Source organism: Nicotiana sylvestris, chromosome 8, assembly GCF_000393655.2.
Source record: "Nicotiana sylvestris chromosome 8, ASM39365v2, whole genome shotgun sequence".
Lineage (NCBI taxonomy): Eukaryota > Viridiplantae > Streptophyta > Magnoliopsida > Solanales > Solanaceae > Nicotiana > Nicotiana sylvestris.
This window is the reverse complement of record NC_091064.1, coordinates 6,571,892-6,597,500: the sequence shown is the minus strand read 5'-3', so window position 1 is coordinate 6,597,500 and position 25,609 is coordinate 6,571,892. Positions and strand designations below refer to the sequence as shown.

The 25,609-nt window shown below is 36.5% G+C and overlaps 1 protein-coding gene across 1 annotated transcript; it reads left to right on the top strand.

Moving 5' to 3' along the window:
- Positions 1-5,693: 5,693 nt before the first annotated feature.
- On the top strand, positions 5,694-25,138 carry LOC138874644 (uncharacterized). Its single transcript, XM_070153415.1, has 4 exons — positions 5,694-5,747; positions 5,839-6,288; positions 23,977-24,253; positions 25,002-25,138. The coding sequence occupies exons 1-4, from the start codon at positions 5,694-5,696 to the stop codon at positions 25,136-25,138; spliced, it is 918 nt and encodes a 305-aa protein (XP_070009516.1).
- The last annotated feature ends 471 nt before the right edge of the window (positions 25,139-25,609 follow it).

The following is a 25,609-nucleotide window of genomic DNA, read 5'->3' as shown; positions in this document are numbered from 1 at the left end:
AGTCTATAGTCTACTTAGTGTGCTAGTAGAACACTACAGTATGGACATGTTGACTGAAATTAAGCCAACGGTTTGGCCAATGTTATGATATGTCTTTTTCCTGCAAATTGTTTAACCATTGATGTAAGTTGTATATATTGAAATATCAATAATATACTGTATATCAGTGTTTTACTGCGGCCACATTCTCATGTAGATCAACATATAAAGCCTTGAAATCAATAAAGGAAAGGATCTTTGCTGTGCAGAAGATTTGACATATAATATTACTACCTTCTAAGCGGGGCCAGAGCAAGCCTGTTAGGTGCCGGTTCGGCTAGACCTAGTCATTGTAATTTGCATTAGAAAATTTATTAAATATATATAAATATTTAATTGCGAACCTAGTAACAGAGACGAATTGTAGGTTCCATGGCAAATTCAAAACCTATAAATTTCCAATCATAACTAGCTCCACCTTTACTTTTAAGATTTCTTTAGTCCAGGAGCGCCTGCAGCTCGAGGAAACAACAACAATAACAACAACAATAACGACAAACCTATTGTAATCCCATAAATATGGTCTATTTGACTAAAAAGTATTAGGTCTTTTTATTAAACTAATTAAATAAAAAGATTTAGAATAAATCCTAGCCAGAGATAATTTATTCTAGATCTGAGATAGAAGATAGGAATAAACAAGCATAGCTGAATATAAAATTTGATTATAGCTACGATTGAATCTCACAATGTAAGAAATAAATGATTGCTCTAATAATATCAAATGATAATGAAGAATACATAAAGGAAAAGAATCACCATTCTTGAACAAGACCGACTTCCATACTTTTGATAAAATTGAATTATAGATGAACACCGAGGTTCTCAACTCTTATCTCCTTTTTCGGTGAAGAGCCTGAGATTCGGGGACATCTTCATCTTTTTGAGAGATGTATATGTTTGTGTGTGTGTGTTCTCCTCCGCCTCCCTCATGTCACACTCTCTCATGATATTTATACCAAATATTTTCCTTACCCAGCGGTCCTTAATATCTCACAGAATATTCTTCTAAATATCTAAGTATTGAACTAGCCGTTCAGGCGGAACTGAGTGCTCGACCTCGGTTGTAACTGAATCACTCGCCAGTATATTGCTTCATATGCTTGACCTCAGCTTGATTGACTCTTGGTCGTTCTTTCTTAAGTAGAATTCTTTGGTTTAGATTTTGACCTATACAGTTAGTCCCTCCGCCCGTCGGGGTTGCCTTTGGGCGAGCTTGATGATAGGCTATAATTGCGTATTTTAGTCACTTATTACACTCTAATTTACTGTATTTTAATTGAGTTTGAGCTTTAATCGCTAGTGTTTTGTACTAATGGTGTGTTTTATGCCTTGTAGGAGTGATTCCGAGCTATATAGATGTTATTATTGGCCCAAGTAAAGGTTAGTTTTGAATACTGACAAAGGAACTCAGGATAAACCAGGTCCATCCCTAAGGTTCACAAAAATGGGCAGATTCGAGTATGTGGGATGCACGTGAAAGAGATAAGCTTAACTTGGTGTATTTAATATCTCTTGATCGAAAAGGTTGCATAATTGATAAGGAGAGGGACTCCTTAATCAAAAAGAACACTATCCAAGATAGGGAAGGAGTTAGAAGTTGAAATCAACTAGAACTCTTACACCAAGGAAGAGTTGCATCAGAACTCTAGTTATTGCTTCATCTACTAACTATATAAATTGTAGGATGTTCTCACATTATAGTGTTGCACAAAAACGCAGAAGTTAAACGTGAATTGAGATCAAAATAGCAAGGCTTTTTGCTAGCAGTTCGTGTGTAATTCAAGTGTGCAAACCTGAAGCTACATGAACTAGATTGAAGAACCAGCTCCATAAAGAGTTTTATATGTCTTTCTTTATTTCTAGCTCAATTGTAGTAGGTGTTTTTATATTGTACTTTTCAGCTTTATCTAGAAGCAATTGTAATAGGTACTTTGAGTATTCAAGTTAGAGTTAACTTGAAGTTGTCGCAACAGTTAGAGGCTGGTTGCTACAACGGGATTAGAGGTAATCCTTAGGTTTACAAAGAGTTTTGTAAATGCTGCTTTGGCTCAGTGATTTAGTGAAGTGTTGGGAAAAATCCTACTGAGTAGTAGGTCGTGGTTTTTTCACCTTTTGAGTGGGGTGTTTTCCATGTAAAAATACTTGTGTTCTTTACTTTCTATATTTATTATTCCACAATAGTAGTAGTTGGAATACATAGAAGAACCAGGTCCTTCCATAAATAGTTTAAGCGAAAAATTGGTCACCACACAAATTACCCCCCTCTTGTATGGTATTGATGTATAAAACATCAATTGGTATCAAAGCAGATTATCCTTGAAGAGGCTAACACCTTAGGAACAGATCAAGATGAGCGCTCCACCTGGAAACTGGGAAGGACAATCCACTCATAGGCCTCCACTCTTTAATAACCAGTACTACTCTTGGTGGAAAAATAGGATGAGAGATCACATTATTGGAGAAGACTATCAGCTATGGGACATTGTCACTGATGGTCCCCTGGCTAACATGAAGAAGAATGTTGAAGGAGTAGATGTGCCAAAAACAAGAGCTGACTGTAATGCTGAGGACTTGAGGAAATGTGAAAAGAATGTTAAGTCCAAGAAATGGCTTGTGTGTGAACTTGGTCCAGACGAGTACAGTAGAATTCAAAGCTGTACCACTGCTAAGGAAATCTGGGATACTTTGCAAGTGGCTCATGAAGGAACACCTCAAGTGAAGAGGTCTAGAGGAACACTGCTGTATTCTCAATATGAGAATTTCACCATGGAGGAAGGGGAAACCATCCAGGAGATGTATGCAAGGTTCACCACACTGACAAATGAACTTAAGTCTCTTGGAAGGGTTATTCTTGAAGAGGACAAAGTTGATAAAATTTTGACAAGGGTTTTGCCAGTCACTTGGGAAAGCAAAATCACTGCCATTCAGAAATCAAAGAACATTGTCACTCTTAAGTTGGATGAGCTAATTGGAAATCTCACTGCCTATGAACTTAGAAGGCAAACTATGAAGATGGATGCACCCAAGAAGGAAAGGAGCCTGGCATTCAGAATCACTGAAGGTGCTGATCTAGAGGAGGATAAAATGACCATGATCACAAAGGACTTCAAGAAGTACCTAATGAGAGAAAAGGGTCCTTCGAGAAGTGGAAGCCACAACAAACCAAGGGTTCCTGAAAACAAACCAATGAGGGGTGTTACAAGTATGGGAAGACTGATAACCACATCAAAAACTATCCTCAATGGGAAATTGAATGGAAGAAGGAAAGAGCTGAACAAAGGAACATGAAGAAGGAACATGTTCAACCCAAGAAGAACAAAGGATCAACAAAGGCTATGGTTGCTGCCTGAGGAGAAGGCTCAGATGAGGACTCAAAGGGTAAAGATGGAGATGAACAAGCACTTGTGGCAATTGGAGAATCCGATGAGGAATCTGAGGTAAGTATAATTCATCTCAAAGACAAGATTGAATTTTTGTCTAAAGAAAGACTATCTGAGTTACTCCTGGATTTCATTGATGAATCTGGGGATCTAAACAATGAAAAGAAACAATTGTCTAAGGAGTGTGTGATTTTGAAAGCTAAGTGCAAAAATCTGGAACTTAGGGCTAGTGAAAGTGAACGTAAAAATGCTGAGTTAAAGAACCAGGTTCATGAACTTGACACCACTGTCCTAGAGCTTAGATATGAAAATCTAAAATTGAAATTAGGAACTGGTAAAAAGAAAGTTGATCACACACAACTCACTTTAGCATAAAATGTAGGAAAAATGAAAGATGAGTTATATAGAAGAGATGAGCAAATAAGAGTTATTAAGGAGGATCTAAACAGGGTTAAGCACAAGCTAGACAGAACCTGTAAATGGAATAGGTCCTCCGATGCACTTTCATGGCTACACGAACACCATAGTAGAAACAAGAGAGGACTTGGCTACGGGACCCCTACACCTAAGTTGGATCCTAAAAGCAAGTACCTCATACTTCTTGAGAACAAAATTTGCACACGCTGTGGTAAAACTAGTCACTATAAAAGTGAATGTATTGCAAAAGAAAAGGCTAGTCAAAAGAATAAAAAATTTGTTCAAAGGAAAAATATGCTGCCAGGTTGGGCTAAAAAGAATCTGATTCACTTTTTTGCCTATAGAAAGGGACCCAAACTAGTTTGGGTTCCTAAGACTAACCTTTGATTTCCTTTTGCGGGTCCAAATGAAGGGGATCAGCCAAATATGGTACATGGATAGTGGCTGCTCAAAGCATTTGACAGGAAGTAAGAACAAATTCCTTTCACTTGAGGACCTCAAAGGAAGTAATGTCTCCTTTGGAAATGAGAAGAAAAATGAGATCATTGGGGTTGGAAAGGTATGTAAGACTGATTCTCACTCTATTGAGAATGTCTAATTGATAGATTGCCTAAAGTACAGTCTAATCAATGTATCATAATTATGTGATAGAGGTAATTTGGTAGCATTCACCTCTACCAAATGTTTTGCTATTAATCTTACCACTGACAAGATTGTTTTCCAGGGAAAAAAGAGTAAACAATATATACATTGTAGATTTGTCCACACTTGTTGAAAATGAACTCACTTGCTTAAGTATGTTGGACAATGATCCCCTCCTTTGGCACAAGAGACTTGGACATGCAAGTCTGAGTCAACTCAACAAATTAGTCTTCAAGGACCTGGTGATAGGGCTGCCCAACATCAAGTTCAAGGAAGACAAAGTTTGTGAGGCTTGTGCAAGGGGGAAACAGGTAAGATGCTCTTTTAAATGCAAGAAAGTGGTAAGCACCACCAGAACGATGGAACTGGTCCATATGAATCTCTATAGTCCAATGAGAACATTAAGTAGAGATGGTAAAAGATATGTGATGGTGCTTGTTGATGATTACTCTAGATTTTCTTAGACATTGTTTTTAACATCTAAAGATGAAGCATTTGACATGTTTACTTTTTTTGTTAGAAAAACTCAGAAATAATAGGTAATCAACTTGCATCAATTAGGTCTGATCATGGAACTGAATTTAAAAATGCTAAGTTTGCTGAATTTGCATTCTATATCATAAATAGTTGCATGACTAGACCTCTTGTTACGAAGATTCCATATGAGTCACTTACAAGGAGAAAGCTAAATATATCTCATCTTATGGCATTTAGATGCAAGTGCTTTGTGCACAATAATGACAAAGACTCCCTAGGTAAGTATGATCTTAGAAGTGACGAGGGAGTATTCTCGGGATATTCTTCACATAGTAAAGCTTATAAGATATACAGTAAAATAACTATATGTGTAGAAAAAATGTATATGTTATTTTTTTTAAAAAACCTAACATTCTTTCTGAGAGGCAGGAACAAGATAATGAAGAGATTGGGCTGATAAGAAATTCAAATGGTGAAACCACAGTCCAGCTTGAAGATGCATCGCAGGAAGGAACAGGTGATGGAACAGGCCCTTCCACCCAGGGCAACATGACAGGGGGAACTGACTAGAGAGGAACTGATCCTCAAGCCTCAAGGGAACCTGTCCATAAACCTATTCCTCCGTAACAAAAACAATAAGGAACATCCAAAGAAATTGACACTCCTATTGCAACATCCACGAAATTGGATATAGATGAACCTGGTTCATCTGTTGATTAGAAGTTGTATAAGGGAATGACTGGTTCTCTTTTGTATCTTACTGCTAGCAGACCTGACATTGTTTTCAGTGTAGGGATTTGTGCTCGATTTCAAGCCTTGATTTGTATGCCTTGATTCAACAAGATCTAACAATAATTTAACTCTTCTTCTCAATATGCAGAGTTCACTGAAAATCCTATTCATATATGTCCTACCATGTTTTGCTGCTGAATGCGCGTATAAGATTTGGTGGTACAGTTCAGGTGGTACACAAATCCCCTTCTTAGGCAATGTCATCGCGAGTGACATTGTCGCGTGCATTCTTGAGCTCACGTCTTGGCTTTACAGGACCGTCGTGTTCTTTTTAGTCTGTATCCTATTCCGGCTGATATGTTACCTTCAAGTTCTCCGGCTACAAGATTTTACTCAGGTTTTTCATGTAGATTCGGACGTTGAATCAGTGTTGAGAGAGCATCTCAGAATCAGGAGGCATTTGCGGATCATTAGCCATAGGTATCACGCGTTTATTTTGTGGGCGTTGATGTTTATTACAGCAAGCCAATTCATGTCCCTTCTCATGACTACGCGCTCAACTACAGATCTTCATATCTATAAAAGTGGTGAACTTGTGGTATGCATTATATGCGTTCTTGATTTTTCATTGCTTCGTATGTTCAACACAAATAATTTGAACTAGATCATTGATCACAATTGATATAAATGTGACACTCAACTAATGATAATGTAGCACAAGCACATGTGTGTTGCTGTCCAAGTATTTCTAGCAACAGAACAGATTTGCCAAAACAATCACTCCTTCTGTTCCATTTTATATGACACTTTCCTTTTATATTTGTTCTAAAAAGAATGACACCATTCTACGTCTGATAGATCCTTAATTTTAAAGGAATCTTTATACAAATAGTCGATCAGAGTTACTGTTGTCGCACCTCCTTTTTCCGCGCCCGCGAGGGTGCGTAGGGAGTTTTCTCCAATTAAAGGACAGTCGAAACGGGATTTGTTTGTTTGTTTCAGAGTCGCCACCTGGGAATTTTAAGGCGTCCCAAGTCACCGGTTTTAATCCCTGAATCGAGGAGAATATGACTCTGTCTATTTAACAGTCTGCGCACCAGAAATCCGGATAAGGAATTCTGTTAACCCGGGAGAAGGTGTTAGGCATTCCCGAGTTCCGTGGTTCTAGCACGGTCGCTCAACTGTTATATTCGGCTTGATTATTTTGATTTGTTAAATACATTTTTTATTGCATGATTTTATTGTTACCGCTTCTATTTAGATTTAAAGTCCCTTCTTTGAATCGAATCACGCGTACGTATATTCGTGTTATAAATTATATTTTTAAAACATGCGGAGTTGTGTCACGCGCACGTGTACACAATAATATAGATAATATTTTTATTAAAATAATTATTTTCGAAATTATGCTTTAAATAAAATCAAGAACATTCGCCCTTTTGGTATAATTAAGTAGTGAACCTCACATCTCGGGTTTTTATGAAATTAATAATGATATTCTCCGAGAAATCCCTTTTATTAAATATTCGATCGAAGTTGCGCGAACGCATAATCCGAATTGCTTTTAGAAATATAATCAGGTTACGCGAACGTATCCCTAATCACAAAAATATTCTTGATAAGGTTCTCTACAAATTGTTATTACGTGTTGACCGCGAGCCTTGTTTTACACATATGAATCATATACCTCAAATTTTAAAGAATTAATGACGTGAAAAAGAAAACAGACAATATGTATCTAAAACTAACATTTTTTCGTGGATACAACATTTGGATGTCCATAAATCGAATCGTGTATAAAATTGGGAAAGAACTTAAAATGATAAACAAATTAATAATTTCTGCAGAATCTTCATTGTTTCATTTAAGGCGAACTCTTCTTCTATATATCTTTTACATAAAATGCCACGATTCGTTTATAAATCCCATGTCCTTCTCATGTATTTGTTTTAGTCCAAAGTTACAATGGTTTGGTTAATGTTTGCAATGGAAGATAAGAGTCAAGTTGATAAGAAAAGGGAATTATTATACAAATCGATTGAATAAAATTGCCTTACATGCAACACAATTGTCCGTCTAAAACATTCATAACACTCTAACATCGTAACGAGCTATATCAAATCACCTTCCATATATGATTATATATATACTCATCATCATGCCATATATGAACATACAACTTATATCAATCTAAACCAAAATCAGATTTTTTACAAGATATACTAATAATGTAATTTCTTGATACTTCCATTCTACTTTACATTTAGCTAACAATATTACGGGATGTAATTAATGGCCCATTTTATGTCATGTTCCCTACCTTGATAATTCAATCATGACTTCACTTAATGAAAATTCCGAAATAGGTGATATTATTACAACACTTATACGAACTTTAAGAGGTAACAATTATCTTATATTCATCACGACAAACATACTACTATATTAATCAACTGAAACAAAACCAAATTTTAAACTAATGAACTTGAACGAATGGAAAACAGAATTATAATTCCCGAACTTCATTAATATGTCATGTTGAAGCTTTTCATGACATGAATTTACAGATATGTACCTGATATTGGAAGCAAAAGAAAATGATGATGAGAATCAGCGGCAGTAATAACAATACAGCAACAACAATCCAGCAGCAGTAACAACCCAGGAACAGAGTTTGCAAACCAGTAGAACAGTAATCCCAAAAACAAAAGCTTCAAGCTTTGAATGAAACAACAACCATTAATACTAATTTCAAACAAAGAAAGAAAGCAGAAGATTTTTTAGTTTTTATTTTTATTTTGAAAGCTTAAATATTTTTCGGAATTTTTCTTTCTCTTAAATGTTCAGCCCTTTTTTCTCCCTTCTATTTTTCTTCTCAGATTCGTTTCTCTTATCTGTGTATTTTTCTCTCGTATCTATCTGTGTATTTTTTCTTATCTCTTTCCTTAAATCTGATTTCAAGACTTCATATATATAACCCATCCCATAAACCTTTCAATTAATTAAAATCCATACTTTTTCTCTACCCAACCCATTATCTTCCCACTCATCCCCATTACATTAAATAAACATATCACACCACCCCATTATATTTTGTCCCCCATGCCTAACATAAAATAATGCAAGATTTCCCCCACTAAATTTTGTCTTGTCCCCCCTTTATATTAAATAACCATATCACAACCCACCCCATTTTATTTTGTCCCCCATGCTTCAAATAAACAATTACAAAATGTACAATTCCTAAACTACCCCTCCAACATTACTGAAAATTACCAAACTACCCCTGAACGTACTACAAATTACCAAACTACCCATCAGCTATAACACATCAATTAATCAAACTTTAACCAAAATATAGGCAATATGATTAATTTCTAACAATGTTCAAACAACAAATTTCATGAACATGATTTCTTCAACATTTCAATAACAAATCACATGAACATGATTTCAACCACAAATCATATGAACACAAATTGAACAACCAAGAACAACTAAAATTTGATTGAACAATATTTTTAGCAACAACAAACCTATTTTCGGATTTAAACAACAACAACAATCAAACAAGTATATTTAGATTTCTAAATTCAATAATATTGAACTTAAAATCAACCATAACAACATTACAACCAACAATTCCTATATCAAACTTAAACAAGATTATGAGACAAATTCACGAAATAATCATAAATGATAAACAAGAAATCAAACTATACAAAATTCGGATTCAAGATCATCCAAACAAAGTATGAACATGAATGAATCTATTTTAACACAACAAACATGACGGATTAAACGATTAAATCAATATATTTCCTTTAACACAACTAAATTCTTTTTAGACAAATAACAAGATCGACGAATAAACAATTATGAACTTAAGCTTGAACTTAACAATATTAACAATTTCTAACAATACATAAACACATGAAACAAATTGAAGAAACAATTAATTAAACTTCAATTTGTATCTAACAAACATTAAACTAACAAATATTCACTTAAACAACAATACAAACATGAAATAAACATGAAAAATAACTAATTAATCTTTCATTTGAAATCTGAAAAATTAATTTAACAAACAACACATGAGCATAAACTAAAAATTAATTCAAACGATAAACAAAACAAACATTTTCCGATTTTAGATTCAAAAATATCAAAGCAAAATACGGACAAAATAAAAATCAAAAACTACTAACCGGATCGAAATGAAATATGTACGGACTGTTTCGACGAACCTCGAATGGGAATGAATCTGTCCGGATTCGACGACGAACTCAACGACGAACTCACCTTACTTGTAAACTTTGACGAACTCAAAACGACGCTCGACGACCTCGACTAAAACTCAACCGAGCAGCTCGTCTGAAGATACAACAGCTGGAACGAAGGAGAAGTGATGAACGGAAGCAGCTGGAAGTGAAGAAGAAGGTGGAACGGGAAGCAGTAGCAGCACGTTTGGACGCCATGGACGTGAAGCAGAAGCAGCAGCTCGGAGACGGCTTCCATGGCGACGCTCAAGCTGAAGAAGACGAAGAAGAACAGCAGCAGCTGAGGCTTTTTTTGGACTCAAGCTGCTCGACGGAAGCAGCTGGTCGACGCTCATCCATGGCGGAATGAGCTGGACGACGAGGGTAGCGACGGGGGGGGGTCCGGCGGTTCAGGCGTCCATGGTCGTTTGTTTAGGGTGGTGTTGTCGACGGACAACGACGACGAGGGAGGGGACTGTTTGGTCGAAGGTCTGGACGACGCCATGGGAGGCAGCCATGGTTATCTTGAGGAAGAAGAAGAAGATAGGAGGGGTGGCGGATTGGTTTAGTGTTTTTAGGGTTTTCTTCTTTTAATTTTTGTTTTGTTTTGTAAAATGTAAGACAAAGGGGTTTGGGTCTTTTGGGTTGTGGACTGGGTCGACCCAGTTCGAAATGGACTGGGTCGTAGGGAAGATTGGGCCATTTTTTGGGCCTGTGGCTTGAAATCGAAGAAGAGGCCCAATTCCGACTTTCTTTATATTTTCGCTCTCTTTTCTTCTTTTATTTCTCTAAAACTAAATTATAAAAATACTTAAACTATTATTAAGAACTAAATTAAGTTATAAAAGCGCAAATTAACTCCCAATATCAATTAACACACAATTAAATAATAATTAAGCATGAAATTGTATATTTGGACATTAAATGCTAAAAATGCAAACGATGCCTATTTTTGTAATTTTTAATTTTTGTAAAACAAATTTAATTACTAACAATTGTAGAATTAAATCCTACATGCAAAATGCGACATATTTTTGTATTTTTTATTAATTTAGCAAATAAACACGCACAGACAAATACAAATAATTATTCAAAATATCACAAAATATCACAAAATTGCACACCAAAGAAAAATCATTTTATTTTTGAATTTTTTGGGAGTAATTCTCATATAGGGCAAAAATCACGTGCTTACAGCTGCCCCTCTTTGCCCGAAGACACGAAGGGTTTTCGTGCAAAGATAAAGCGAGCGATTTTTGCCCATCCGAGTACTCCGTGTGAAGCATTTTTTTGAAAAAGATTTGACCGAACCTTTGCTTCAAAGGTTTCCTACATATCCCGGGCTAAACAGGAATCAGGTCAATGTAGTTCGTGAAATTTTGGTAGCTGGGACTATCGTGGGACTGCATTGTTACTGTTGTTGCATGTTATTACCACTGCTTACCGATCTCCTTGTTACACCATGCTTAAAAGAAAACAAGAAGCTAGGCTAGAGTACAATTTATTTTTGTTGCCTTGCTTCCTTGTCTGCTTGCATTTCTTCCGGTGCTTTTCTTCTTTTGACACATGTACTTGAGTTTGTGCTGTGACCTCTTGTTGCAACCTTCTGTTTCCCGGTGTCGGGGAATTTTATTGTTTCCTGCTGGGGATTCCTATTGTAACCCTCTGTTTTATTGTCCTCTGACTTGATCTTGAAATGTATGCCTCTGTTATCTGGGCGGCCTCCCAACATCAACAACAACTTTAAAAATAAGCGTCATTCCTCTCTTCAGGCGGGCTCCTGACTTCAACAACATCTTTGAAAATAAACGCCATTCCTTTTTTCAGGCGGACTCCTGACTTCAACCAATACATCGCCATTCCTTTCTTTAGGTTGGCAAGATTTCAACAACCTTTTTTTAAAAACGCCTTTCCTCTCTTCAGGCGGGCTCCTGACTTCAACAACAACTTTGAAAATAATCGCCATTCATCTCTTCAGGCGGGCTCCTGACTTCGACAACTTTACAATAAAATCCTATTCGAGGGCGGATGAACCCGAAATATCCTATTCGAGGGCGGATGAACCCAAAATATCCTATTCGAGGGCGGATGAACCCCAAATATCCTTGTTCGAGGGCGGATGAACCCAAAATATCCTATTCGAGGGCGGATGATCCCATTATATCCTATTCGAGGGCGGATGAACCCATTATATCCTATTCGAGGGCGGATGAACCCAAAATATCCTATTCGAGGGGCGGATGAACCCATTATATCCTATTCGAGGGCGGATGAACCCATTATATCCTATTCGAGGGCGGATGAACCCAAAATATCCTATTCGAGGGCGGATGAACCCGAAAAATCCTATTCGAGGGCGGATGAACCCAAAATATCCTATTCGAGGGCGGATGAACCCGAAATATCCTATTCGAGGGCGGATGAACCCAAAATATCCTATTCGAGGGCGGATGAACCCAAAATATCCTATTCGAGGGCGGATGAACCCAAAATATCCTATTCGAGGGCGGATGAACCCATTATATCCTATTCGAGGGCGGATGAACCCAAAATATCCTATTCGAGGGCGGATGAACCCAAAATATCCTATTCGAGGGCGGATGAACCCAAAATATCCTATTCGAGGGCGGATGAACCCAACAATTTCCTATTTGAGGGCGGATGAACCCAACAATATCCTATTCGAGGGCGGATGAACCCAAAATATCCTATTCGAGGGCGGATGAACCCATTATATCCTATTCGAGGGCGGATGAACCCAAAATATCCTATTCGAGGGCGGATGAACCCAAAATATCCTATTCGAGGGCGGATGAACCCAAAATATCCTATTCGAGGGCGGATGAACCCAAAATATCCTATTCGAGGGCGGATGATCCCATTATATCCTATTCGAGGGCGGATGAACCCATTATATCCTATTCGAGGGCGGATGAACCCAACAATATCCTATTCGAGGGCGGATGAACCCAAAATATCCTATTCGAGGGCGGATGATCCCATTATATCCTATTCGAGGGCGGATGAACCCATTATATCCTATTCGAGGGCGGATGAACCCAAAATATCCTATTCGAGGGCGGATGAACCCAGAATATCCTATTCGAGGGCGGATGAACCCAAAATATCCTATTCGAGGGCGGATGAACCCAAAATATCCTATTCCAGGGCGGATGAACCCAAAATATCCTATTCGAGGGCGGATGATCCCATTTTCAAAAACTTGGAATTGTCTTACCTCCGACTGTTTTTCTTCGAATCGTGTTGTCTTGCTATCTCTTAAAACTTGAATTGATTTCCTCGTTCCTCCGAGAAAATTTTCGACAATGGCAGGAAATCTTCTGCCCCAGTTTTGTTGCTTTTCCTTGTTCTCTAGGTGGACGCCTGACTTCTGATATTTCAACTGTTCTTCCTTGTTCTCCAGGTGGATGCCTGATTACTAATACTTCAACTGTTCTTCCTTGTTCTCCAGGTGGACGCCTGACTGCTAATACTTCCATTTCTCTTCCTTGTTCTCCAGGTGGATGCCTGATTGCTGTTTCTTTCATTGCTCTTCCTTGTTCTCCAGGTGGACGCCTGATTGCTAATACTTCCATTACTCATCCTTGTTCTCCAGGTGGACGCCTGACTGCTGGGGATAATACCACTGGGGGAGTTTCCTTTCTTCCCCTCCTTCAATTTTTTTTTAACGATGCTGGGGATAAAAGTGTTACCTTCTTGGGATAATGCTGCTGAGGAATTTTATCCCTTCAAATTGATGCTTCATTCTTATGGAAGCTGCTGGGGATGATAAGACCCTTTTTTTTTTTAGCACAAATGTCATCCCTTTGTTCTGTCTGCTGGGGATCAACTTCCTTCATTGGAAACTTATTATGTTGGGGCAACACCGGTTCCAAGACCACTTCCCTTGAGACTGGTGTTATCTTTATTCTTCCTCGAATGAGTACCTGACTTCCAAAAAATTTTCCAAATGAAAGGAAAATTTTCTGCCCCAGTTTTACAGTCTCCCTTATGGCATGCATTTCTGTCATCAATGCCATTCCCTTTACCTGTTTCAAATCAAACAAAATTTGTTAGTTTAAAACGTGGTAGTTGGTTGTGATACTCCTACTGGGATGGTTTTCCCTTTTTCCTTCCTTGCTTTGCGTTCCACAACTTGTTGGGGATGATATTATTTGCTGGGGATAATCTATTTCTGCTGGGGATATCCCTCTTCTTTCGTGGCATGGCTCGGAGACTTGCATTTTCCCGACCTTTTAGTCTCGCATGAATTTCCCAAATCATGCTCATTGCTCTCCTTGTTTTGTCTACAGGCCTTGGCCTTGAGGTTTATAACCTTTGATTTTGGCAAGGATATCCCTCTTGACAATCGTTAATCCTTTTGTTGGGGATATCTTTCTTGACACTGGCCTCGCGCTTGTTCCTTCCTGACTATACCACTTGGATGTATTAGTCAGATCTTATATTGGAAAGCTGATGGCCTATTTTGAAGTCATTTCCCACTGGTTCTGACCAAACAGACTCTACTGGGGAAATTTCTGTGAAAGGGAAAGATAAAAGGGAACAGAATAAAAGACAACGAAAAAAATGACTCTTTAACAAAAGAAACTATAAATAAAAACCTATCAAATGCAAATACCGACTCTAATGGTCATGACATGCACATGTGGCCTATCCTCTGCCGTCAATCGTCTTTCAAGACCTTCAATTGACAATTCCCCATCTGATTCCCAATCTTATTCGACTTGTAGTGCCCAAAAGGTTTTCACTATCAAGCCTCTCTCATTTTGGTTTTTCTCTCAGCTTGCGTCGCCTTATGGTGTCCGTAAAGATTTTCACCGATAAGACTCTCTCATTTGTATCACTTTCCAGCTAGGGATTTGGAGTGTTGCCGGTATGACTCTGGAGATTAGAGTCCTTTCTGCTGTGGAACAGAATGTTATGTTCGTCGGTAAGATTCTCATTTGTCTAACTTGGCATCTTTTGCAGACTGATCAGAAGGTCTTTCTATGGACCGTAATGTGGGTTTTTTGGATAGGCTTAGAAAGAAAAGGTATTAAATGCTCAAAAACAAATCAATTTGGGGTTCAAAATTATAACCTTCGAAATCATATTTGTTTATAACAAGTGCAACCCTTGCCCCAGTTTCTTGCTTGGGGATTATTTATTTATTATATATATATTTTAAATTTTTTGTTACACTATGCACACCATGCACACTATGACCGAGCCGTGAGGCGCCTACGTATCCTCTTTGAGGAATCAGGTCAAACGTAGTTCCCAACTCCTTTGTTTTTCAGTTGACTTTCTTTTGTTTTTGTTATCATTTTTCTCTTCTTCTTTTTTTTTCTTTTTTTTTTAATTTTTTTTCTTTACCTTCCAGGCTCGTATTTCCTAGTCGTTGCTATTGATTCCGAACGAGGGGTATGAAAGAAAATAAATAAGGCTCAAAAGGGGTAACGAAGGATAAAGTGTTTAGGTAGCAGAACAAAATGCCTTCGTCATTCCAGTCTTCAAAACATGCCAAGTGCAAACAACACAATTGATCATAGATTTATAGTCTCTTCCGATGGTGCTGGTCTTGACAATTATGTTAAACACTTGCTTTTCATTTGTCATTTCTAAAGCACTGCTGGGCAACACTCTCACTCTCATGAACGACCCTCATGCCAATTCGGCGAATCTTGCATTTAACGGTTTTCTTTGTGTTTTACTTGCCCTAGTTCCACATGACTCGGGCTTCAAATAATCTCACACCGTTCTTATTTCCTTTAAATGCTTTGATCACCTTCCTAGGGTTTTATGATTAACTTTTAAGATTAGGCCCAAACTGTGTGCGCATGTCATGTCACGAGAATCGGCGTTTGAACAAAAATGATAAAAGGACTAAACAAAAAAGATGACTGAAAATAATAAAGATCGGCTTTTGTATTAAATTACCGGCGAAATGGTTTGAATAATAAAACAAACAAAACAAACCAGAATAAAATCCTAAAATAGCCCGGACAAAACTTAAACAAACTTATATGACAAAATGGAAAGATAAGAAGGTTTGACACAAGACAATATCTGGATTACAACCTTAAGAATAATCCGGACAACTGAAATGACTAAAAATAAGCCACCACAAGCTTATCTCTTGCTAACCAAGGAACGGAGCGTCCTCCCACTTTATCGAAAATTGGCATCTTAGCCACTGAGCTTCGCATCAGTATTGTCCAGCCCATTGCCAACTTCGATATCATCAACCTTAGTCAACAATTTCCCAATAGGATTCGAGTGCTTCTGTTATTAGGCCTGATCCCCGCAAAGCGTGCTTCTGGGTCTTGTATTTCCGGCTTACCACAAACCAACCACCTTCTTTCTTTGCGATTCAAAACAAAACAGGTTAAAATGGACTCAGTCAGTCCCCATTATTAACATCTCTTTTTTTCATTTTTCTTTTTATTTTCATTTCTTTTTTCTTTTTTTTTTTCAAAATTTTTTGTTTCTTCATTTTTCGATTTTTTTCATTTTTTTTTCTTTTTTTTTTTCGGTTTTTTTTTTCATTTTTTCCATTTTTTTTCTTTCTTTTTTGTTGTGGTCGAATCTTATGGAGATTGCCTACGTATCATGACCCCGCATGAATCAGACCTTGCGTAGTTCGGACCAATAAAAGATAAACAATACTAATCATTTTTTTCAATTTTCATATTAAAATAAACTGAGTTTCAAAGGTTTGAAGATGACCTACAAACTCGAAAATCAAACAACCCACATATTCTAATTAAAAGATTTACAAACTCCAAAAACAAACGGCCAGCTTCCTTTCTCCGTTTAACAAATGCAACCGAATGGTTATTTTTGCAAATGTGGCCCTTCCAAATTTTGAGGCCGGAGAGGATTATTTTATGACACTTTACAAACTTGTTCATTCTTTTACGAAAATAGCCTTTCGACAACTGAAAGATACTCTAAGGCTATTTCGGCGAGAACGGTTTAAGACGCGGCCGAAGCTGGCTCGACTTATTTTGACCAAAAATCCAAACGGTATTCACCTGACCGCTGACTTTTTTTTTTCAAATTATAATAAAAACCTGATGTTGCAAACACGGCCCTTCAGCGCCTCGGGGACGAAGATTTGTTAAAGGCTGTGTTGGTCAACTGGACCAAAAATCCTAAACATGACCCAAAAGGTGGCTGTTTATGCAAAGTTAGCCTTCCGGCGTCCTTTTCGGGAACATTCGGTTATGTCTTGTCAAAACAGCGTCACCCGACTTCTTTATGACAAAACTAAAATTTGACATATTTTTTTTGGCTATTTTGTTTTAGCAAAAAGTGGAGGCTGGACACTGCCCGACTTATTTATGAAAAAATTAAAATTTTGACATGTTTTTTATTTATTTATTGGTTTTTGGCTATTTTAGCAAAAATGGGGGTTGGACCCGATGAGGGTTGCCTACGTATCTCACATTCGGTGAGAATCAAACCCGCATAGTTCGGGCAAATTAACCGAACTATTTTAAAACAGGATTTTTTTTTTCAACAACAAATAACAAAACCACTTTCAAAGCACAACTCTTTTCATTTTCATTTTGAATTTTTCAGAAACGAATAAAAAAACTATTTTAAAAGTAAGACTCTTTTTCATTGTCATTTTCAGGGGAAGACAAACTATTTTTCTTTTTTTTTATTTATTTTTTTATTTTTTGAAAAATAAGACAGAACAACGATTTTTTTTATCTTTCTATTTTTCTTTGCTTTTAATAAAACAAACTAATAAAACATTTTTTTTTTCATTTTCTCAAAATTTCGGCAGAGTTTTGACAGTTATTTGGGCATTGGTTTTTTTCAAAAATAAAGAATCAATTCCCTAACCGCTATTTCTATTTTCTTTTTTTCAATTTTAAAATATTATTCCTGATATTCAAAAGATAGTTAGCACACAAGTCCGAATCAAATAAATGCGCAAGTAGGAGCAAGTAAGATGCATCAGGATGGTCATTTTCATTTTTGGTGCACCTGTCCTAGACAGACCCAACCCCTGTGTTGAGCCTCCAAAGTCAAATGCACGTGATGCAAACAAACGTTCCTACTAGGGATCCGGCATGAAGCTGAGTTATTCTAAGTGAAAAACTTGAGGCATATTGTTCTAGCCCTGGCTCACCCAAGTGGACAGCTTGAGCCGAAGTGGGGGCAACGTACCGGGAGCACGAAAGTCTGCCCGACCTAGTTACTTGTCCCAACTTCGTCTTATTTGGTATGACATCTAACAGAAAGGTGGGCCACGCGCACGTGTACACCATAAATTCAGAAGACTCAGAAAGAAGAAGGGTTTCGTAGCAGTTGTATATACACAATTCAGATAATATTAAAGCGGTAAAAGCATCATTTAGCACATTAGGCATATATCATGTAAAAATCAGATAATAAATAAAGCCAACTATAACAATTATTTTAAGCTCGAATTATTGAACCCTGAACCAGAGGTTCTGGGTCATGTCCCCAGCAGAGTCTCCAGAGCTGTCGCACCTCCTTTTTCCACCCCCGCGAGGGTGCGTGGGGAGTTTTCTCCAATTGAAGGACAGTCGAAACGGGATTTGTTTGTTTGTTTCAGAGTCGCCACTTGGGAATTTTAAGGCGTCCCAAGTCACCAATTTTAATCCCTGAATCGAGGAGAATATGACTCTGTTTATTATTCTGCGAACCAGAAATCCTGAGTAAGGAATTCTGTTAATCCGGAAGAAGGTGTTAGGCATTTCCGAATTCTGTGGTTCTAGCACGGTCGCTTAACTGTTTTTATTCTTGGCTTAATTATCTCGATTTTACATTTTTTATTGCATGATTTTGTTATCGCTTCTGTTTAGATTGTTTATAATTAAAGACTCTTCTTCGAATCGAATCACACATACGTGTATCCGTTTTATATATTATATATATTTTAACGTGAAAAATCGTGTCACGCGTACGTATACACAATGATATTGATAATATAATAATTATTTTTTTCGAATTTTTTTTATTATAAAAATAGACTTAAGTTCGAAATTGTGCTTAAAATAAAATTAAGAACGTCCGTCGCTCTTGTATGATTAAATAGCGAACTGCACATCTCTGGTTATATAAAATTAATTTGATATTCTCCGAAGAACCCCCGTTATTATTAAATATTTGCTCGAAGTTGCGCGAACACATAATCCGAATTGCCTTTAGAAATATAATCAGGTCACGCGAACGTATCCCTAATCGCACAAGATATTCTTGATGGTAGTATAAATTTTCCACAAATTGTTTGTTACATCCATACATTTTTATGTGGAAGTCATGAGAAATCACTATTTGATATGCCTCTAAATTCCTTGAAAAGAATTCACAATTCATTAAGCGTTGACCGCAAATTATATTTTACGTGTGAATTATATTCCTCAAAAAACCATTCGAGTTTAAAGAATAAAAAAAAAATAAACAACGTGTGATTAATACTACCATTTTTATTGTAAATACAATATTTATCTACCCAAAAAGCGAATTGCGTATAAAACTTAGGAAAACAATTGATTTAATAAACGAAGTAATATTTTTCGAAGAATTTACATTGTTATATTTGGAGCAAACAGAATTTACCACTTGTTTTTAGTCCGAGGTTATAATTGTTTGGTTAATTTTGCTTACGAAGATTGAGTTTGAGATAAATAAACCAATTCTTACTCTCTGCCTATGCGAATATTTGCAAACACTAACTCTATATTTTAAAAAAAAATCATTGACATTATTTCATACATTAAAAGAAATGAGTTGATCGCGTTCCTAAAATAACTAAGCCATTTGTTATTAAGAAAGAGAACTAATCTACCAATTGATTTAATAAGACGACATCACATATAACGTAAACATACATCATGACATGTTCGCAATATTCCAGCATTGTAATAGTAATGGATTGTATTAATTCACCTTTCAACTATGGGTTATACACATAACCGTTATTACGCCATATACGAACAAAGTACGACTGACATCATCTAGTCTTAAACAAAATTGGATATTTGACAAAATAAGCTAGTAATGTAATTTCTGGGTATTTCCGTACTATTCTTTACTTAACTAACAATATCACAAGATTTAATTAATGGTCAACTTTCTGCCATGTTCCCTATCTCAACAATTCAAACAGTAAATATCATCACTAGTCCTCAAAACATATATGATTATTGTGGAATTTATTACTCTAGAAGGTTAATTAGTTAACAGTTTATCATGTCAAGTATAATACTATATTAACCAACTAAAACAAAACTGAAACTTAAACTACTAAAATTTAAATGAGTAGAAGACATCCTTATAATTCCAAACTTCATTTACTTGTCATGTTGAAGCTTTTCATGACATGAATTTACAGATATGTACCTGATATTGGAAGCAAAAGAAAATGATGATGAGAATCAGCGGTAGTAATAACAATACAGCAACAACAATCCAGCAGCAGTAACAACCCAGGAACAGAGTTTGCAAACCAGTAGAACAGTAATCCCAAAAACAAAAGCTTCAAGCTTTGAATGAAACAACAACCATTAATACTAATTTCAAACAAAGAAAGAAAGCAGAAGATTTTTTAGTTTTTATTTTTATTTTGAAAGCTTAAATATTTTTCGGAATTTTCTTTCTCTTAAATGTTCAGCCCTTTTTTCTCTCTTCTATTTTTCTTCTCAGATTCGTTTCTCTTATCTGTGTTTTTTTTCTCTATCTCGTATATCCTCTCTTCTGTCTTGTGTTCAAGACTTCATATATATAATCCCATCCCATAAATCTTTTAATCAATTAAATCAATACTTTTTCTCTACCCAACCCATTATCTTCCCACTCATCCCCATTACATTAAATAAACATATCACACCACCCCATTTCATTTTGTCCCCCATGCTTCACTTAAAATAATACAAGATTCCCCCACTAAATTTTGTCTTGTCCCCCATGCTTCATATAAACAATTACAAAATGTACAATTCCTAAACTACCCCTCCGACCCTATTGCAAATTACTATTTTACCCCCGAAAGTACTATAAATTACCAAACTACCCATCAGCTATAACACATCAATTAATCAAACTTAACCAAAATATAGACAATATGATTAATTTCTAACAATGTTCAAACAACAAATTTCATGAACATGATTTCTTCAACATTTCAATAACAAATCACATGAACATGATTTCAACCACAAATCATATGAACACAAATTGAACAACCAAGAACAACTAAAATTTGATTGAACAATATTTTTAGCAACAACAAACCTATTTTCGGATTTAAACAACAACAACAATCAAACAAGTATATTTAGATTTCTAAATTCAATAATATTGAACTTAAAATCAACCATAACAACATTACAACCAACAATTCCTATATCAAACTTAAATAAGATTATGAGACAAATTCACGAAATAATCATAAATGATAAACAAGAAATCAAACTATACAAAATTCGGATTCAAGATCATCCAAACAAAGTATGAACATGAATGAATCTATTTTAACACAACAAACATGACGGATTAAACGATTAAATCAATATATTTCCTTTAACACAACTAAATTCTTTTTAGACAAATAACAAGATCGACGAATAAACAATTATGAACTTAAGCTTGAACTTAACAATATTAACAATTTCTAACAATACATAAACACATGAAACAAATTGAAGAAACAATTAATTAAACTTCAATTTGTATCTAACAAACATTAAACTAACAAATATTCACTTAAACAACAATACAAACATGAAATAAACATGAAAAATAACTAATTAATCTTTCATTTGAAATCTGAAAAATTAATTTAACAAACAACACATGAGCATGAACTAAAAATTAATTCAAACGATAAACAAAACAAACATTTGCCGATTTTAGATTCGAAAATATCAAAGCAAAATACGGACAAAATAAAACTCAAAAACTACTAACCGGATCGAAATGAAATATGTACGGACTGTTTCGACGAACCTCGAATGGGAATGAATCTGTCCGGATTCGACGACGAACTCAACGACGAACTCACCTTCCTTGTAAACTTTGACGAACTCAAAACGACGCTCGACGACCTCGACTAAAACTCAACCGAGCAGCTCGTCTGAAGATACAACAGCTGGAACGAAGGAGAAGTGATGAACGGAAGCAGCTGGAAGTGAAGAAGAAGGTGGAACGGGAAGCAGCAGCAGCACGTTTGGACGCCATGGACGTGAAGCAGAAGCAGCAGCTCGGAGACAGCTTCTATGGCGACGCTCAAGCTGAAGAAGACGAAGAAGAACATCAGCAGCTGAGGCTTGTTTTGGCCTCAAGCTGCTCGACGGAAGCAGCTGGTCGACGCTCATCCATGGCGGAATGAGCTGGACGACGAGGGCAGCGACGGGGGGTCCGGCGGTTCAGGCGTCCATGGTCGTTTGTTTAGGGTGGTGTTGATGACGGACAACGACGACGAGGGAGGGGACTGTTTGGTCGAAGGTCTGGACGACGCCATGGGAGGCAGCCATGGTTATCTTGAGGAAGAAGAAGAAGATAGGAGGGGTGGCGGATTGGTTTAGTGTTTTTAGGGTTTTCTTCTTTTAATTTTTGTTTTGTTTTGTAAAATGTAAGACAAAGGGGTTTGGGTCTTTTGGGTTATGGACTGGGTCGACCCAGTTCGAAATGGACTGGGTCGTAGGGAAGATTGGGCCATTTTTTGGGCCTGTGGCTTGAAATTGAAGAAGAGGCCCAATTCCGACTTTCCTTATATTTTCGCTCTTTTTTCTTCTTTTATTTCTCTAAAACTAAATTATAAAAATACTTAAACTATTATTAAGAATTAAATTAAGTTATAAAAGCGCAAATTAACTCCCAATAATAATTAACGCACAATTAAGTAATAATTAAGCATAAAATTGTATATTTGGACATTAAATGCTAAAAATGCAAACGATGCCTATTTTTGTAATTTTTAATTTTTGTAAAACAAATTTAATTACTAACAATTGTAGAATTAAATCCTACATGCAAAATGCGACATATTTTTGTATTTTTTTATTAATTTAGCAAATAAACACGCACAGACAAATACAAATAATTATTCAAAATATCACAAAATATCACAAAATTGCACACCAAAGAAAAATCATTTTATTTTTGAATTTTTTGGGAGTAATTCTCATATAGGGCAAAAATCACGTGCTTACAATTGTCACTATTTCTAGCCGATATACATAGATTATACACTAATTATATATGCTTATACACATATTATACATGGATTATACATATATACATCTGCCGATTACTAATTAGGTTAATTTTATGATTTTTCAACTTCACGTTTGCCCTGACGACGCTCTTTTAGCGTTCTAAGTGCACTTGTGGTATGTGTCTAAGAACCTCTTTTTCTTTCTTAAAATTCGTGCTTAGCTTCACTTGTATTCTTTCATTCGACTCCTTTCCAACTCATTTCTCCGGTTCAGCAATTTCAACACCGTGCCCCTTCTTCAGGGCGACAGATGGGTCTAGAGAACCGAACTATCTCACGATTTCAATCCGGTTAGAAAAACTTCTCCTGAGCAATTCACGTATCACTCGAATAGTAGTATGAAACCTTAAGAAAAGGTGATCTACTAGTTGAAAAAAGGAGGATCCAAAAAAGGAGGATCCATTAAAGAGTTTATGTTGTCTCGGTAGGGAATAGTCCAATCTTTTATACTATCATATGAAATGAAACTAACAACGTACCTATTATGATTTTTATCCTAGATGACCGAGGAACTACCCCTAGTTTAGTAGTTTTAACTCATTTCCCCAAGCTATTTCAGCAGATCTTCATCTTTAATCATCTCTTTGTTGCTGTTACTGGTTCGAGCAGGAAACAGTCTCTTGCAGAAATACAGGGTAAGACTGTGTATGATAGACCATTGTGGCCCGACCCTTCCCTGGAACTCGCACATAGCGGGAGCTTAGTGCACCGGGCTACCCTTAGTTGTTGTTACTCGTAACTAATGTCGTCGTCTTATATGCAGCTTTGCTCTGTCAGTCTTCTTGCTGGTCTCATGATACTGTTGCGAAGCGCGACCAAAATCACTCACAAGGCTCAATCTGTGACATGCCTTGCAGCCAAGTGGCATGTATGTGCAACAATAGACTCATTCGATTCGATTGAAGGTGAGACTCCAATTACTCGGGTGACTTGTGGCCAAAGGTTTCCTGCATGTTCAGAAGAAGACGAATTGGACAATACGAAATTTGTTCCTGCTTATGCCTATAGCACAATTTCATTCCAGAAAAGACAGGCACTAAGTATGCTGGTTAATATCATTATCCGTTTAACTTTTGTGCACTCACCGTGTATAAAATCGTAACTTGAGAAATATAATAAATATCTACTGGCAGAGGCGGACCTATGTTTCAACAAAAATTCTGAATACATATGTATATATATGTTAAAACGGTCATATATTTTACTTGGCACCCTTAAGATAAAAAGTTAGATGAGGGCACTGGTTGAGCAATCCCGCTCATGTGCCCCCACCACCTTCAAATTTTGGGTCCGCCCTTGTCTACTATAACAAATAATTTAAAAAAATTTGCAATTACATATATTTAGTCCAACTCCAGTTTACCAAGGACATGACCCTCGATAGGGACTGGTGGAGGTCGAGAATTAGGGTGGAAGACTGACAAGTAGTCGTTAGCGTCTCTTAGTCTTACCAGTAGTACTAGTATTATTTTAATATTTTCTTATTCCTGGTTCTTTATTATTACATGTTGTGCCATTTGCTCATATTACATTGATGTTTGCTACTGTTTGTTACTTTATTTTTAATGTTTCTTGAGCCGAGGGTATCAGAAACAGCCTCTCTACCTTCACAAGGTAGGGATAAGGCCTGCGTACACACATTACCCTCCTCAAAACCCTACCCGTGGGACTAGACTAGGTTTATTATTGTTGTTGTTGTATATGTTTAAAATCTACTACTATTAAGTTCTGTATTACTGCTTGTCAAGAATTATCTAATTGTAGTTCATTTTGTCACACTTATTGCAGTGAAATATTTTGAGAACAACAGAGCAGGAGTAACAATCTATGGATTTATGTTGGATAGAAGTTCTATTCACACCATATTTGGATTAGAATTATCATTGGTGCTTTGGTTGCTTGGCAAAACTATTGGCATTTCTTGAATCATCGACTATCAGAAACGGACTTTTTGACTCGTGCAATGATTAGTAAAAATATCAAACGACGCGGATATATGAGATCAATCTTTTTCCTCCGGTGCCTCCTGTTCATTCTTCGTCATTTCATCATTTCGTTGTGTTGTTCTGTTCGTATATCCTTGCCCTTCTTAGAAGGCGAGCGAGCGCGCATAGAGCTATTTGTTGACAACTTTTGTATCATTTCTTATATCATATTCTTACTTTTATTGATTTTTTGCTTGTTAAATAATTTATCAGGATGGATTGTAGTTCTGATGCCACCTTCACTACAACTATTTGAGTAAATATGTTATATATGTCATGCATAAAAAATTTCATACGACATTGGTTGCATAAGTGGTTAAATAAATGATTCAACCACCATCTTGTTTAACAAAAAATCTGAGTCTTTGGTCAAAGCTAGAAATAAAGAGAAATTCGGGTTACTGATAATCT

Coding starts and splice junctions, on each gene's coding strand:
- LOC138874644 (XM_070153415.1), top strand. CDS start 5,694: ATGACTGGTTCTCTTTTGTATCTTACTGCTAGCAGACCTGACATTGTT. Junction 5,748..5,838: donor GACCTGACATTGTTTTCAGT/GTAGGGATTTGT, acceptor CTCAATATGCAG/AGTTCACTGAAAATCCTATT. Junction 24,254..25,001: donor CCAGAAAAGACAGGCACTAA/GTATGCTGGTTA, acceptor CACTTATTGCAG/TGAAATATTTTGAGAACAAC.